The sequence below is a fragment of the Carassius auratus genome, chromosome 5 (genome assembly GCF_003368295.1).
Source record: "Carassius auratus strain Wakin chromosome 5, ASM336829v1, whole genome shotgun sequence".
Lineage (NCBI taxonomy): Eukaryota > Metazoa > Chordata > Actinopteri > Cypriniformes > Cyprinidae > Carassius > Carassius auratus.
Window position 1 is genome coordinate 19,076,819 of NC_039247.1, and position 16,679 is coordinate 19,093,497.

General features: G+C 38.0%; 1 protein-coding gene across 1 annotated transcript in view; it reads right to left on the reverse strand.

The window, feature by feature from the left end:
• The window catches only part of LOC113079377 (potassium channel subfamily T member 1-like), a 54,311-nt gene that overhangs the window by 30,306 nt on the left and 7,326 nt on the right, over nt 1-16,679 (reverse strand). The window contains 5 exon segments of the mRNA XM_026251633.1: nt 3,401-3,449; nt 3,578-3,670; nt 4,818-4,923; nt 5,266-5,345; nt 12,480-12,518. Coding sequence (XP_026107418.1) covers nt 3,401-3,449; nt 3,578-3,670; nt 4,818-4,923; nt 5,266-5,345; nt 12,480-12,518 — 367 coding nt within the window.

Consider the following 16,679-nt stretch of genomic DNA (forward strand, 5'->3'; position numbering starts at 1 on the left):
AACCCATGAGAGCAATAAACAAGATCCTTGGATTGACTTCACCCCACCTAGCAGAACCAGACTGAAATTTCTTTTAAAAGGGGACTTTTTAACCTCTGGTCTCCACAGAACATCTTTATGTCAGAGAATGGCACAGGAACTGTCTTTTATAGATGTAGATGCACCAAAATGAACTCAAAAGACTTATAAATGAATATTGCTTCACTCCATATTCATTTACATGTAACCCACACATTTGACTACCATGTAATCACTTATTGTGTATGTCTTTTAATAACTATTGGATAGCTTAAGGATTCATATTCATGTTTAGTATGTATGTGTTTGAATCTGGTTGCTTGAAACGTTTCTTGTTATTTGTGATAAAGTTATTTGTCAAATGTATCATATTCTTGTTATAGGAATCATGTCCAAAATTATACCCTGCAAGAGCGGGAACATTTGGACCATGTGCTTGATCAGGACACCATAAAATTGAGCTTTTAGCTTGTTTTTGCTTCTTAGCTTTTGCTATTTAGCCTTCTTTTAGCTTTTGCTCCTAGCCATGCTTTTAGTCATCACTGTTAGCGTTCTTTGAGCGCGGTTCCAGCATGCTTCGGTCTGCACGCCTGCTGCTACTTAGCCACGATAAGAAGAAACACCACCTAGTCTCGTCAAACTTTACTTCTGCTCTTTTCCATTTAACGCTGTGTCTCTGAGTCTGACCTTGAGTGCCCGTTCAACTTCAACCAGCCCACACAACTCTGTATCGTCAGCCAACGCCCAACCACGGGCTTCCCAAGATGTCACTCCAATGACTACTGAACTTCCAGCCAATCAGCAACCTCGGGAAACCCCCTTTCAACTACAACAAAGGGAACCCCTTTACACAGGCAATGCAAGTGCCTCCAGACTCACATCTGTACTGGTGCATCTAATATAATTTTAACCTCACTGAGGAACTCAATGCGAGGGTTAATTATGTGACTGATGGCTGTTCATGACTGTGCAATTTCACGTATTGCTTTCACGTAACTTGGGATTTCACATTTTCATTCTCTTAAACTCATCCTTTCCTAACTTTCTCACTTCCTGCAACTTGTGTGAATGTGTGAGTGCGTGTGCTTGATGTGTTAGATTAATATGTCTTATCTTATGAATTATCTAATAAAGCCTTATTCATATTGAAAAGAGAAGTATCTTGTGTTTTCTGCTTACAAGTTAATGTCTTAAACTGCCGATCTTGATACTGTGCTAATTAATAGTGTTTTCACTATAGTTTGGATATTAATATGCAGCGCAGATTTGATGTTATATGGCTCGTTCAGTGAATCGCTGGCCATCTCAGTGATCAGCCGGGAAACAGTGATTCTGTTCAAATTCCCTTTAAAATCTTAAATGATTCCCTTTGAGCTAAATGGACATGTTTCCCTTACAAGTTACTCACTTGACTCAACTTCAAATGAAGTTAATTGATTTGTTCAAAGCACACTGTTCACTGAATCATTCACTCAAACACCTGAAGCACCCATACAGTTGTTATGACTTAGTGGCTTAGAATAAATTTGGTTGGAGACCAAAAACAGACAAAGTATCTGTCAATCTTATGTCTAAAATGTAACTTAAGCAAAAGAACTTCTTGTTTATTGAAGTGAAGTGAAGCAATATTGTACTATCATGAAAAGGTTCTCTAAACGAGCTATTAACCTAATCATCTGAATCAACTAATTAACTCTAAACACCTGCCAAAGTTTCCTGAGGCTTTTAAAAACTCCCAGCCTGGTTCATTACTCAAAACCGCAATCATGGGTAAGACTGCCGACCTGACTGCTGTCCAGAAGGCCATCATTGACACCCTCAAGCGAGAGGGTAAGACACAGAAAGAAATTTCTGAATGAATAGGCTTTTCCCAGAGTGCTGTATCAAGGCACCTCAGTGGGAAGTCTGTGGGAAGGAAAAAGTGTGGCAAAAAACGCTGCACAACGAGAAGAGGTGACCGGACCCTGAGGAAGATTGTGGAGAAGGACCAATTCCAGACCTTGGGGGACCAGCGGAAGCAGTGGACTGAGTCTGGAGTAGAAACATCCAGAGCCACCGTGCACAGGCGTGTGCAGGAAATGGGCTACAGAGAAGAAGCAATGGACTGTTGCTCAGTGGTCCGAAGTACTTTTTTCGGATGAAAGCATATTTTGCATGTCATTCGGAAATCAAGGTGCCAGAGTCTGGAGGAAGACTGGGGAGAAGGAAATGCCAAAATGCCTGAAGTCCAGTGTCAAGTACCCACAGTCAGTGATGGTCTGGGGTGCCATGTCAGCTGCTGGTGTTGGTCCACTGTGTTTTATCAAGGGCAGGGTCAATGCAGCTAGCTATCAGGAGATTTTAAAGCACTTCATGATTCCATCTGCTGAAAAGCTTTATGGAGATGAAGATTTCGTTTTTCAGCACGACCTGGCACCTGCTCACAGTGCCAAAACCACTGGTAAATGCTTTACTGACCATGGCATTACTGTTCTCAATTGGCCTGCCAACTCTCCTGACCTGAACCCCATAGAGAATCTGTGGGATATTGTGAAGAGAAAGTTGAGAGACGCAAGACCCAACACTTTGGATGAGCTTAAGGCCGCTATCGAAGCATCCTGGGCCTCCATAACACCTCAGCAGTGCCACAGGCTGATTGCCTCCATGCCACGCCGCATTGAAGAAGTCATTTCTGCAAAAGGATTCCCGACCAAGTATTGAGTGCATAACTGAACATAATTATTTGAAGGTTGACTTTTTTTGTATTAAAATCACTTTTCTTTTATTGGATGAAATATGCTAATTTTTTGAGATAGGAATTTGGGGTTTTCATGAGTATTAAAACAATAAAAGACCTGAAATATTTCAGTTGGTGTGCAATGAATCTAAAATATATGAAAGTTACATTTTTATCATTAAATTATGGAAAATAATGAACTTTTATTACAATATGCAAATTTTTTGAGAATGACCTGTATGTAAGCCTGGACCACAAAACCTTAAGTCACTGGGGTATATTTTTAGCAATAGCCAAAATTAAACATTGTATGGGTCAAAATTATAGATTTTTCTTTTATGAAAAAAATCATTAGGATATTAAGTAAAGATCATGTTCCATGAAGATATTTTGTACCGTATATATATAATAATACTTAATTTTTGATTAGTAATATGCATTGCTATTTTAGTTATTTTAATTTTATTCTTTTAATGGATGTGCTCAGTGCCAGAAGAAATCCAATAAAGCCAATAAAGCCTTTTTAGATAAAGATTCTAAAGCACCAAAATAGAGATTTTTTCAAAGAAACAGATTCTAAAATGTTTGCTGTACAAATAATAATAATAATAATAATAATAATAATAATAATAATTTCAGGAATCACAACAAAAAATCTCTACCTACCTGTATTGCCCATACAGGAACTCTCCTATTCACCCAGAATATTAGCTCCCTTCAAAAAACACAGCACCGAGAAAAACAAACAAAAAGACAAGAAAGTTAGAGAATTTTCAAGAACGAACACTTTATTTAGTTCATAAGTTTGATTTGTCATGATATCTAAGTGCAGAGAGGTCTCACCAGTTTATCTGTGTGGGATCTGCAGTCAGGTTTGTTGTGTAGTTGCCACAGGTTTTGTTGCAAAGGGCATCTGTAATGTTTGTGCAGTGTTTCCTATAATCACGTTAAACAGTCAGTTAGTACATAACAGACATAACAGTGAAAGACATCAGGGTTGAAACACTGAGGGATCATGCCTGCTGGCTCTGATATAAACGACAGCGTGAGATGGCCTCTCTCGTTTGATTGCTGCTAGTAGGGCACCCTCTCCTCTCCTCTCCTCTCTCTTTCTATCACTTACTAACTCATACACACTGTCCCTCATTGTCCCTGAATGTTTCTTTGTGGCTGGTATTAAAAGCGACTCTAATGGACACTTCAGGATGTGAAGTCTGGGCTGATCCCAAGAGGTGCTTTCAAGCAATTTAAACAGTGCTTTTGAGACGTACTATAATGCACTTTATTTCGGTGTGCTGCTGTTTTCATGTCCCAGAAGAGTTGAAGTCATTACACAGCAGTTAGTTAAGGTCCTCTAAGATGATTGGACAAGTCGTTTTTGTTTATATTATTATACTGTTCTACGTTAATGTTCCAGACCAGAGTATGCAAGTGGAAATGGAGTTGCCTGATTTTACATGGAACAATGGGCATTTTTTAAGAGTGTGTGTGTTTTTTTTTTCTCTTGTTGCAGAAGAAATCAATACTTCAGCTGCACTACCAAGGCTTGTAATGCTCCAGTGAAAAGCTCCTTTCAAAATTACCAGAGCTGATCACAAGTCATTTTTAGGAGGAGGTGATCCTTTTTATTAACCTTATTTTTTATTTTATTTAAAAAAAAAAATTCCTGACATGGTAGTGTTATATTTTTGACTTGGGTGTTATAAGTTACACGGAGTAAAATACAGCTTGATAAAACAGGCTGCAAAGCAACAGAATGGGATTATTTTAACGGGGGATGATTCTTTTCTATAACCACTGCAGTTCTATTAATCTTTCTATTCCTCAAAGTATCCTGACAAACCGCATCACAGTATGTTGATAAAACTGATATTAATTGAATTTGTTACTTGAACTACAGATCATCATATTAGAAAATTCAGCTTTGCATCACAGGAATAAATTATAATATAAAATATAATAAAATAGAAAACAGTGACTTAAGACTGGTTTTGTGGTCCAGGGTCACATATGATGATGATGATGATAATTATGACAGAAATTTCATATTCTATTTATCCCTTTAAATATCATGCTGACTCACCGTGCACATGGGACCTGGTTAGTTGGATCATCTAGTGAGACTCTGATTATATAGAGGAGGCATGTTAACAGCTTCAAGGAGAGGTTGAAGAGGCGTATTCTGAGACCTGCAAAACAGTAAATAATGAAGTGGAGCTTCATACCATAGGGAAAAAATAACCATCTGGAAAATGTATTCTAGATTCAATAGTCTGGCAATCCTGCACATTTATAGTACCATCATAAATCTACACAAACAGTTAAAACTAAGTCACCTTTGCTGTTATGATGATTTAGCCAGTAATAAGCCACGTAAAAGACAAAAAATATGAAGGCATTGTACAAATGTGGGCATATACTGATATTGAGGTCAGTAAAATTGAGTATTCTTTATGCCTGATGGATTTTGCTTTTTTAAAAAAAAAAATAAAAAAATTAGTTGGCTCCAAGGTTTATAAGATTTTACTTACTTGACCTTTGGTTTTTGATGAAGAAGAGCTTCAACCTCTCCTTGAAAGTGTTTTCATTTACATAAAATTCCACCTGCACCCTGTGGAAAAAAATAAAATTATGCTTAAAATATATTTTTTTGTAAACTTATTTTACGTGCAGCGGTCGTTAATGATCATATGATACAGTTAGACCCAAAATATTTTGACACATAATCACACTTTATAATGATAATGCTATGATAATCACACATTTTTATTTTTTATTCATTCATAATATATTGTGCTTTGTATTGTGCATTCACAAAGCAATTCTTTAATGCACCATTGAATGCTCATTGTAAAGCATGTCCAAGCATCATGTGTTTGGTGAAAAAACTATTAACAGCACCATACAAAACTTCATGCAGTTAAAACTGTCCAGAGCGTAAATAACTTTTAATCTCAAAATCCATATTTAAGATGTACAAGAGCGTTTCAAATCTTTTAGGACATCTGACAAGTAACATTAGAAACGCTTGTGCTTCAGATGAACTCACAGTAGACATCAGCCTCTCCCATCTGTAAATGAATATTTCACAAATGTTACACTATTTTGTTATCTATAAGCTTGAATTTTTATATAATGGCATTATACTGCAGCAACATCCATCAAGATCCTTAATCCAGTATCTTTGAATCTAGCCCAAACATCCACTTTAGCGTCACAAATCTGCAGTGTCTCCACCCACACAATGCTCCATAATAATAAGTTATCACGTTAATGCTAATAATGCATATCATTACTGAGATGCTTCTGGGTGAATCCCAGGAAGAACTAACAATCGAATAGAAGTGTGTACTTAGTTTCTAAATGTGATTTCAGCCTTTTTGTTAATTTACATTATTTTATTTTTGTCTGACATCCAACTAGACTCAATCCAAAAACTTTAATACATCAGAAATCCTGATGCAAGGAATTGCAAACACAAACATTACAGTATCTACTTTAATATTGGAGCATTTCAGCCTACTTCCTTACTACACTACTGGTCAAAATAATTTGTAATAATTAAGAATTTTAAATGTTTGCCTGTATTAAAACATTAATATTGTGAAATATTACAATTTAAAATAGCTGTTTTCTATTTTAATATATTTTCAAATTTATTTACGTTTCAGCAGATATTATTTATTTCTAATATGCTGAATAAAAAACAAATCTTAAATAAATAAATATCATAATTATTCCAAACTTTTGACCCGGAGTGTCTATAGTATGCAAAAATCACTATAACAAAAAAGTAGTATGTGTATCCGAATAACAAGTATTCACAAACACAAGGTGGCAAAATGACCAATGCTTTCAACAAGATTCTGAAATCTACATGACATGCAGACATTTGACAGTATGAGATTTTGGACACAACTTATGATTTGCAGCAGAGAGCGAATATAGAGCACTCACAACCGTCACAGAGATGTGCAATTTCCCAGGACACCTACTGGTGTTTCTGTCCTATCTGTCATGCATAGAGCATTGTCTTAAATAGAAATAAACACACACACACACACGCACACACACACACACACACACACACTTACTTAGCAATCTAAATGGGGACATTCCATAGGCGTAATGGTTTTTATATTGTACATACTGTATCACCCTTAACCAACCTTACACCTAAACCTACCCCTTAAAGAAAAATTTCTGCATTTTTACAATAATAATAATAATCAAAAAATCTTAGATTACTTTATTTTTAAACCACTTCCACAAATAAGGACGTCCCAAAGGGTATGGTTAAGCTCACTTTTGGGTACAAATTTGTCCCCAAAATATGGTTAAGAAGGTACAAACACACACACACACACACACACACACACACACACACACACCTTTCATAGTTTACAGCATCTTTAATAATTCCCTAGAAAATTGAAAATGCGATGTATATGTTAAGTAAAAAAACTATTTTCTTCTTGAATTTGAGACTACATATAATATAGAAATAAATACAATTTGGCAAAACTTTGTATTTTCCATATAACCACCATTGCCTCTAATTACCCCACTTATGTACATTTCTTGATGATAAGGAATAATATATCTTAAGCTTGTAAAATACATTGTCCATTGAAATCTTTGTGGTGGGCATTCACTGTGAGAATATTTATACTGCGTATGCTTGCTATTTGTGATGTCACAAGCATCATAATAATGGTAGGCTAGAGCTTCCCAAAACCCTTTACATTTGTCAAGGTCATGACATGATGTATATTGCAGGCAGTAATTATGAGCACCATATCCAGCAGAGAAAGAGAGAGATCCTAGAGAACAGCCATTGTTTCCTGCTTCCACTGCTCTGTCTCCATGGTGATGATGGTGACACACATAAGGTTTGTTTACTGGGGTGAGGGCTGTTGTGTTGAAGTAAAAAAAAAAAAAAAAAGGATTTACACACACACACACACACACAAAACATAAAATAACGGCCAGTGTAATGCATAAAAAAATAAAAATACCAGCTTCTTGAAATAGTACTAGACTGAATTTACGCAGCCCACATATACATAAGAATGGATCAATTGACACACAATCACACACACTCAGAACTTGTCCACAACTCTTCACTGTGCCAGAAATAATTGCTCTGCCTGACTGTCAAACTGGTTCTCTCATTAGAAAAGACTGAAGTTATAATTGCAAGAAAATCCATAACACTTTGTGCCAACATGGAACAATAGGGCTGTTCAATTATAGCTGAACTGATGGTAATTTAGTCTCTGTAAAAATCTTTATTCTTTTGATTTGGCCAACCCAAAAAATTTACCTTCGATCCACCCACGTACGCTAGCTCTCCAACTGACAGATTCTGTGTTAGCTCTATTTATAGAGCGAGGAGCATAAATATTGAAATCTCAGAGCCTGTGTGCTCATGTCAGCCTACTTTACAGAGCATTCCAAGGGAAATATCACAAAGTTTGAATGGGGACATTCACATCGTTTTGTAAATCAAGAGTTTTCTTAGCATTGGGGTAAGAAAATAAAAAGATTACATTTATAAGTGTTTGTGTGTAGTTGCACAATATAGTTCTCTGAGTGCTTTTTACTCATTTAATAGCATTATATAAGCACAGACCCTTGCTACTTAAACCACTGGCTTGACTGTTGTTTAGATTCTGTGGCTCTTTATTTTGTATACAAATAATATATGAATTTAAGTGAATTTGAAAACCTATACTGTATGTTAGGTATATTAGGTAACTCCCAATGACACCCGAACATCCAAATGACAAACATTTTTTTCTGAGAGCATAACATAACATTTTGGACAAATGAATAGTTCACCCCAAAAATCTGAAAAACTGTAAATAATCATGATTTGAGTCAGAAAGACATTTGACAGAGGAAGTTTAAAACTAGATAACATGACGAGTGCAGCATGTTTTCTAACCATAATCCAGGTAAGCACTTATCCGCCAAACTCAAAAGTTGTTTTACCAGGGAAGCAAGTCAGATTCCGGTAAAGGAGCTATTCTACTCTGGTCTTGACTTCTGCAATTATAGTCCTCAAACTCAAATGGTGGAATCAATTTACCCTACAAGTTAACCCTTTTGCATAAACATTTTTTTTTTTTTTTGAGAATCCTATACGATATATATGGCATTTATGGCTAATTTAGTATGGTATAGGAGAATATGGAGCTCACACTCAAAGACGAAAAAAAATTATGCAATTCTAGTCTAGTTTCTGATATTTACTGTATATGGACATCACCTGTCACCTAAGAGGATAAAACATCAAGCCCTACTAGGCTTCAAAGATAGCCTACCCGTCTGCTGGAAGCAGAGCCTCAGTATACTGAAGACTGCAAGGGATGGCTTTATTGTACCAGAGATGGAAATTTACCATTCTCTTAAGATGGGAACCATAGTAATCATTAAAGACAAACATTTATAGAGGGGCCCATTGTAAGAACCAGCCCTGACCAACTCTGAGAAAGTGTATGGAGCCGGTTGTGTGTGACCCTTACCAAAAAGGATTTTAGAAAGTGCAGGATGCATGGTGTGCGCACTTACCATAGACATTGATTTCAGGAAGCACTAAGTGCCAATATAGAGGTCTAGGAAAAGTCCTAGTCTTACTCATGGAGCTCCAGGGAGAGGAGGACTCGACTCTCAGACATGAGAGAGGAACTCAGATGCTCACCTTGGGAGTAGCGTACTCATAGGCAACCCTCCAGAGTAAGGGAGCACTGCTGAACTTAACCATAAGAGCAGCCTAACAGGGAGGCAAAGATGGATTAACAACCTGATATGGCAGCCTCATGGAGCCCTGGAATGGAGCAATTGACTCTCAGAAATTAGATGGGAACTCAGATGCTCATCTTGGGAGTGGCATGCTCATAAGCAACCCCCTAGAGTGAGGGGAGCATAGCTAAGCTAAACCATAAGAACTCACAGAGCACCACTGATTGCACATTGTGCTCTGGGAGCAGAGTCCTAGCCTCTCAGATTGAAAAGAGAACATAATTGCTCTAGGACCAGCAGACTCAAGACTCCCGCAGTGAGGAGAGCACTGCTAAGCTTGACCTTAACAAAGACTATATAAGTTGTTTGAATACCCAAGAATACCCTATAGAATACCCAAGACTATCACTCATATAGTTTTGAATGGGAAAAAATGCAACTCTCAATATGCCCCACTCAATCGTAGGAAGCCCTACCTTCTGAATGAAAGAACCAGTCTCTAATCAGTAAAGTCAGCGCATCACTGCAGCTGCCGTTAGAAGCATCCCGGTTGCTATAAAAACAGTCAGCACGCTGAGACATGCTCTCAAGACTGCTCATGCATACTGGCTAATCTAGCCTGAGAACTAAGCTTTTTATAACGTGATTTGAGCAAAAGTAACAACATTTATGACACAGTTGTTGTCAGATTTCTTTGGTGATTTCAAATATGAAATTTAATTCTAAACTTAGTGAGCAGTTTTGGAGAATTGGATGTTATCTCATTCAAAGAGATAGGAGCTTTTCAAAGAAGGCTGCTGAGTGACATGACTTGTCTTTAAGAGACTATGACCATAAGAAGCATCTGTTTACAGAGCCCTGACACCGGACTCTTTCACCCTGTCAAACCCATACCTCAGTATATAGAGAGTGAGAGTCTTATACCGCCTGCTGTAGAAGTTTGAAAGAGCAGTGCCTAGTATCACCCTACTTTGGAGGGAAGCAGCACTAGCTTGACCATTATATCAAAACTTGCCCGGAAGCCATACATAGACATGATTAAACCTCCTCAGAGCAAGCCTCTTACAAAGACCCTCAGAATGAAGGTCTTAAGTGTGCAGAAGCCTCTAAGTGGAAGGCTCATTTCATTTATACCCCATTCTTGCCAGTGAGGCTTCATAAAGCCTGATTGGGGAAGGGGTTAGTATTAGGGGGAATTAGGAAGGGGAAGAAGAGGGCTGATGTTAATGCCCACAGAAGGAAGTGAGTACGTTAGTACATAACCACCTTATCTGGGTCACTTCCTCAGGCCTTGTCTCTTACCTTTTGACCCATGTCTCCTGTTAGCCCCACCTGCAGGTGGGGGAGCATATAACCAGTGCATCAAGGAGAACGCTTTTCTCTTTTCCCCCGATGTCAGCCAGTTCACACAGATGCCTCTCCGTTACCACCATGCCCAGCCATAGACCTGCCAATAGCAGTGGCAGTCTGTTTAGTGGCACAGAGGGCGAGATTTGTGGTGTGACGCAGCTCATGAACCTCGTCAGGGGAAAGATCCTGACCCTAACTATGGGCATAGTTAGAATGCTAGAATCTGTGGATGCGTGGAGAACAAAGATTTCATCAAGCCTTCTCAATCTCCACAAAGAAATTGGTAGGAATGGTAGGCTCACTTGAGCTGGAGGGTTATAGTCAGAGAGGTAGCGTTCGTCCAAACGGCCCCAAACTGTTTTCTTCCTGACCAACTTCCACGGCAAGGCTTGACTTGTGTTCCATAATGTCCATCAGCCCAGTGTAGGCAGGAGGGTTGAGCTCCCCCATGAACTCATTCTCCTCCATACCTCAGCAGCAGCGGGTCCTGAGCCACTAGGAACCAGTGGCTGTCTCCCTCCCATCGAGAAGAGAGACAAACAAGAGCAGAGCTTTTTCATTGAAAAACAATCACAATGCATGCAGGTTGCCCCCTTGAAGACATTGCATGTGTGCTTTTTGCTCCAAGGAAAAGATGCAAATGTTGTGTGTGTCATCAGGTGCCAAATAATTAAGACAAATTAAATGTCTTACTATTGCTTGCCATAATAAAGCAAAAAGAAGAGTGTCCTTACCAGAATGCACACTTCATACAAAACCGTCACTGAAGACAAAGAAGAGGAAGACATGTTCTATCTGCACCCTTTTATACTGGGTCTCAATGGTAGTGACGTCATAGGCTGTCACCGGCCAATGTTATTTCTTCAGGTCACGCTGAAGGCATTCCTCATAGCGACCACTGAAGGATGCAGTTTGAGTTCCCTTGGAAGGGAATCAAGTAAACCTAAGTTGCTTTGCGTTCATCTTGCAATATAATTAACAAAATAACATTTATTGTTAGTAAATCAATTTACTGCCATTTGCAACATTACTTAAAGCCCCCCTCCCCCCAAAAGCATGTTTTTAATCCATATTACAGATGTGTTGTTAAATTACCCACACCTGATCATCATTGTCTCTGCATTTTTTGCTATCCTACTTTGCACTGCTCTTGATTGCGATGATCATTATGAAAATGAACCGGCTATGTCTGTGTCCTTTAAATTGCACATTGTCAGTAGTCAGCTGTGTCAGCTGCAAAACTTTCCATTTCCATCGGCACTTTAATGGAATGATTGCAATCTCATGCTAATTTTCCGTTTAGTAAATGTGCTTTTAGTTGCTAAAAAGCATAAACTATGAATCAGATAACAAAAAATCATGCAGAAGATTGTGATCAACAGGTTTTTCATCAGCTTTGATAGTGTTGATAATTTAGAGGTCTAAGAAATCTGTGTATCAAACATGATACAGTAGGCTTTGTGGAGTAAAAGCTTTTATTTGCATTTATCACAGTCTCATTTGTACAGCTAAATAGATCACTCAGAAAAACATAGTCTGATAAATATATATATGAGTCACGACTCTCCAGTCCAAACATAGGTGAGGATACCTAATAAGACATGCGCCATGGAAGACTAGACGTTACCACACTTCCGCTCTGACTTACTGTGCATTGGTTGAATCCATACTGTACTCCTCTGTGTATCTGGACAGAGCAGACATAAGTGACACAAAAGAGAAGAGAGTTTTCAATAAAGGACATGCAATTTACAAATATGCAAAAACATGCTAGAAAAATCTTGGTTGACCACAGTCCTTCTGAAGAGCACTTCAAAGGAACATTTGACATACAGCTTTGTTAAAAATGTGTGTCATTGTGCTGTGAAACACTGAATTTTTACAATGCGTTTAGGATGTGACATTTGAAGTGCCATTTGAAAGCTTTGAGCACTGAGCTCCAAACCAGAGGAAGATGGACATTTCATAGCCCAAGGGTTGCTCTGTGTGGCCATTCAGTCAACACAATGGATGGTCATGATGTGGAACACATGGAGGTTAGATGATGGCTGCATTATCACAAACAACTTATAAATTATGTGCCTTTAATGATTGATGTACAAGAAAACGCCACTAAATATAGGTATGTACAATTGTCAAAAGGACCAATTGTAAAACAATAGAAAATGGCAACTAAATCTTATACTAAAGGGAAATTAACATTCCTAAAGGAACAGGCTGAGTGAATATCCATGTCATATGAACTGCATATCCTCTCTGAATTTATGGGCTAAATATTCTCTGTGAATGCACGGCATTACATATTCCCTCTGTGTGGTGTGGTGAGCAGTGCAGTATTTCAGCCCAACAACCACAGCACAAGTGAATTGTTTATTACGTTGTTACATCTCACTTGCACAAACAATACAGAGCAGCTAATCATCCGGTGTGGTCTTCTGCTGCTATAGCCCATCTGCTTCAGGGTGGGCTAAAGCTATTTGAATTACTGTTGTTAGAAGGAAAAAATTGTAGTGATTGCACTGATACTGCATGTGCGCACACAGTTAAGCTTTGCTACCTTGACAATGCAGCCTGTTCATTATCATAAAATACAGTCAATCAAACATAAGAAAAAACTAAAACAACACTCCTCAGTTTAAATATGTAGTGAGATCTGTGCCTTAAAGACCAATTTTTTTTATCTTTGTTCTTTTATAAATACTGTTAATTAAAAGGGATTTGTTGTGGAGTGAGGGGAACTAAAATAGCCTAGCTATTAGGGGTGTAACGATTCACTCGTTTTCTCGATGCATCGATTACAAACCCTGACGATTCATATGCATCGATCTTGAAACATTATTTTTGAATCGTGAATCGCAGATCTCAGACAGTAATCGATTCAAATAGCTAAGAATTGAATGAATCGCGATTTCTATAGCAATTCAATGCTTTCAAAATATATACACATTAAATTACTACACGTGAATTAATGGACACCTTGAAGCGTGTTCATGCCTCGCATCTATCCTTCACGTGCTCCACTGTTTAACGCCTGAGACTGTCACAAGATTGTGCTCATGCTCCGTTCGTCTCTGATGCAGCTGATGTGCAATCTATAGGACTCGTGGCCAGTAATACTAAATTGAAGTAGTTTACTTTTCTGTAGTTTGTCAATGGCTATCTGCTTCTTGTACATTCCTGGGTATCTTGACTTTTAAGACTACAGTAAAATGCATATATGCCCATTGTACATCCCTGTACATCTTAATATTTAAGACTACAGTTTACATTCATGCACATTATTTTGCGTTCTATATTTAATTCTACAATATACATTTTTTATATTTTATTCTTATATTTTTATTGTTTACTTTTATTTCATTCTTACATAGCTTTATTTATGTATATTTTCATCTGTGTTGTTTTCTTTAAAGGGGGGGGGGGGGTGAAATGCTCGTTTTCACTCAATATCCTGTTAATCTTGAGTACATATAGAGTAGTACTGCATCCTTCATAAATCCAAAAAGTCTTTAGTTTTATTATATTCATAAGAGAAAGATAATCTGTACCAATTTTTCCCGGAAAAACCAGAGCGACTGGAGGCGTGACGTATGGGCGGAGCTAGAGAATCACGAGTGCGAATAGGCTTTTGCGTTGAGAGCATGTGGAAGCTGTGACATTATCGTGAGGGAAAATCATCCAAAACAAACCATGGCTTACAGCCAGATTCAGCCGTTTATTTATGATCCAGAATCAGATCCAGAGGCTGAAACTGAACGAGAGCAGCAGTAGCAACGACTCGCTCCGAGCGGGGCTCGAACCCGGGTCTCCGTCATGGGAGGGAACGCACTAACAAGGAGGCGGAGATATTTGAAGCAGTTTTACTCACCGCCTGCGGTTCCAACACACGATCGTGACCCTTTTTCCTTGGGATTGCATCATCCTTAAGAAATAAACGATACGCAAATCCGTCGTCAAACTGGGCCTTGTGAACAAGCATCTTCGAAATGCAGAGAACCAACAAAAACACTTGCACAACTCAGTTGATGCTCTGTAAAAATAAACTCCATCCACTGGTCCCTTAATGCAGTTTTTTTTGGTAATCTGTGCAGGGTTATCTTGCCCTGGCAACCAAAAACACACTCCTTTTGGGAGTTTTCGCGACGCTCTCGCTCTGATCAGTGAATAGCTCTGATCAGTGAAATGTCTGTGCTGCTCAGCCTTGCTGTACGGGAGCGCGCGCTCTTCCGGCAGACGTGCCCTAGGACCCATATAAAGAAATTCCGCTCCATCTAACGTCACACAGAGCCATACTCGAAAAAAACTTTCCGAAACCTGTGACAAAACGGAAGGAGTATTTTGGGAACAAAAATACTCCTTCAAACGTACAACTTAATTTTTGAAACTTTGTCCATGTTTAGCATGGGAATCCAACTCTTTAACAGTGTAAAAAACTCAGTATGCATGAAATAGCATTTCACCCCCCCCCCCCCCCCCTTAATAATTGCACTGTCCATGGAGCGGACCTGACTCACATTTCACTGCTGGTTATATATGCTATATATAATTTTGTATGTGACAAATAAAAATCTAATGGTTCTCGAACCATAAAGGCTACTGTAATTTGCCTCCTGACTAAGCATTTAAAGAATTTAGGTGAAACATTTAAATAATTTTGGGAATCAAATCATTATAATCGAATTTAATTGTGAATCTAATCGAATCCTTCTAAATTTGCAAAAATAGTTTGAATCTAATCGAAAACCTATGAATTGTGAATCAAATTGCCGCCTTTCCAAAGATTCACAGCCCTACTAGCTATGTTTACATTTTATTATAATGTTTGTAAAAATTTGCGTCAGTAGTAGTCCTATTTCTGAATGAAATAATAAAATGCAACTTACTATAGGCCTACGCGACGTATGTTTTTTTTCTCTATATACAAAGCATATGTTAACCATGCAGCAAACCTTTATAAATATTTTTTATTAATTACTGGAAATAAATAAATTAATTTTAAACCGTTCAACTGATTGTAGTAAACGGTCAAGGTTCTTAATGGTCAGTTAACGGTTAAAATGAACATCCCTATTCCAAAGTGTCACGAAATGTATGCTTTGATAAAGGTAAAATTAGACACTATGATGGTCATGTAAAAAAAAAATCTGGCAAGCTCTTTTGAACAACGGAATAATATTTTAAGATCAAGCTGAATCATTTACAGTAGGGCTGCTTAATCTTATTGCTGGATCTCAGTTTTTTTGCAGAGCTGATTACTACCCCCCCCCTCTCTCTCACTCTCCTTCTTTCTCACACACACACACAAAATCCTTTTTTCTATTTGTATAGATACTGAAATGTACAATATAAAATAATTATGACTATATTTGTATGAATATATAGTTGTTTTTACTTTTATATATACACTCACCTAAAAGATTATTAGGAACACCTGTTCAATTTATCATTAATGCAATTATCTAATCAACCAATCACATGGCAGTTGCTTCAATGCATTTAGGGGTGTGGTCCTGGTCAAAACAATCTCCTGAACTCCAAACTGAATGTCAGAATGGGAAATAAAGGTGATTTATGCAATTTTTAACGTGGCATGGTTGTTGGTGCCAGACGGGCAGTCTGAGTATTTCACAATCTGCTCAGTTACTGGGATTTTCATGCACAACCATTTCTAGGGTTTACAAAGAATGGTGTGGAAAGGGAAAAACATCCAGTATGTAGCAGTCCTGTGGGCGAAAGAGGAGAATGGACCGACTGATTCAAGCTGATAGAAGAGCAACTTTGACTGAAATAACCACTCATTACAACCAAGGTATGCAGCAAAGCATTTTTCGAAGCCACAACACGCACA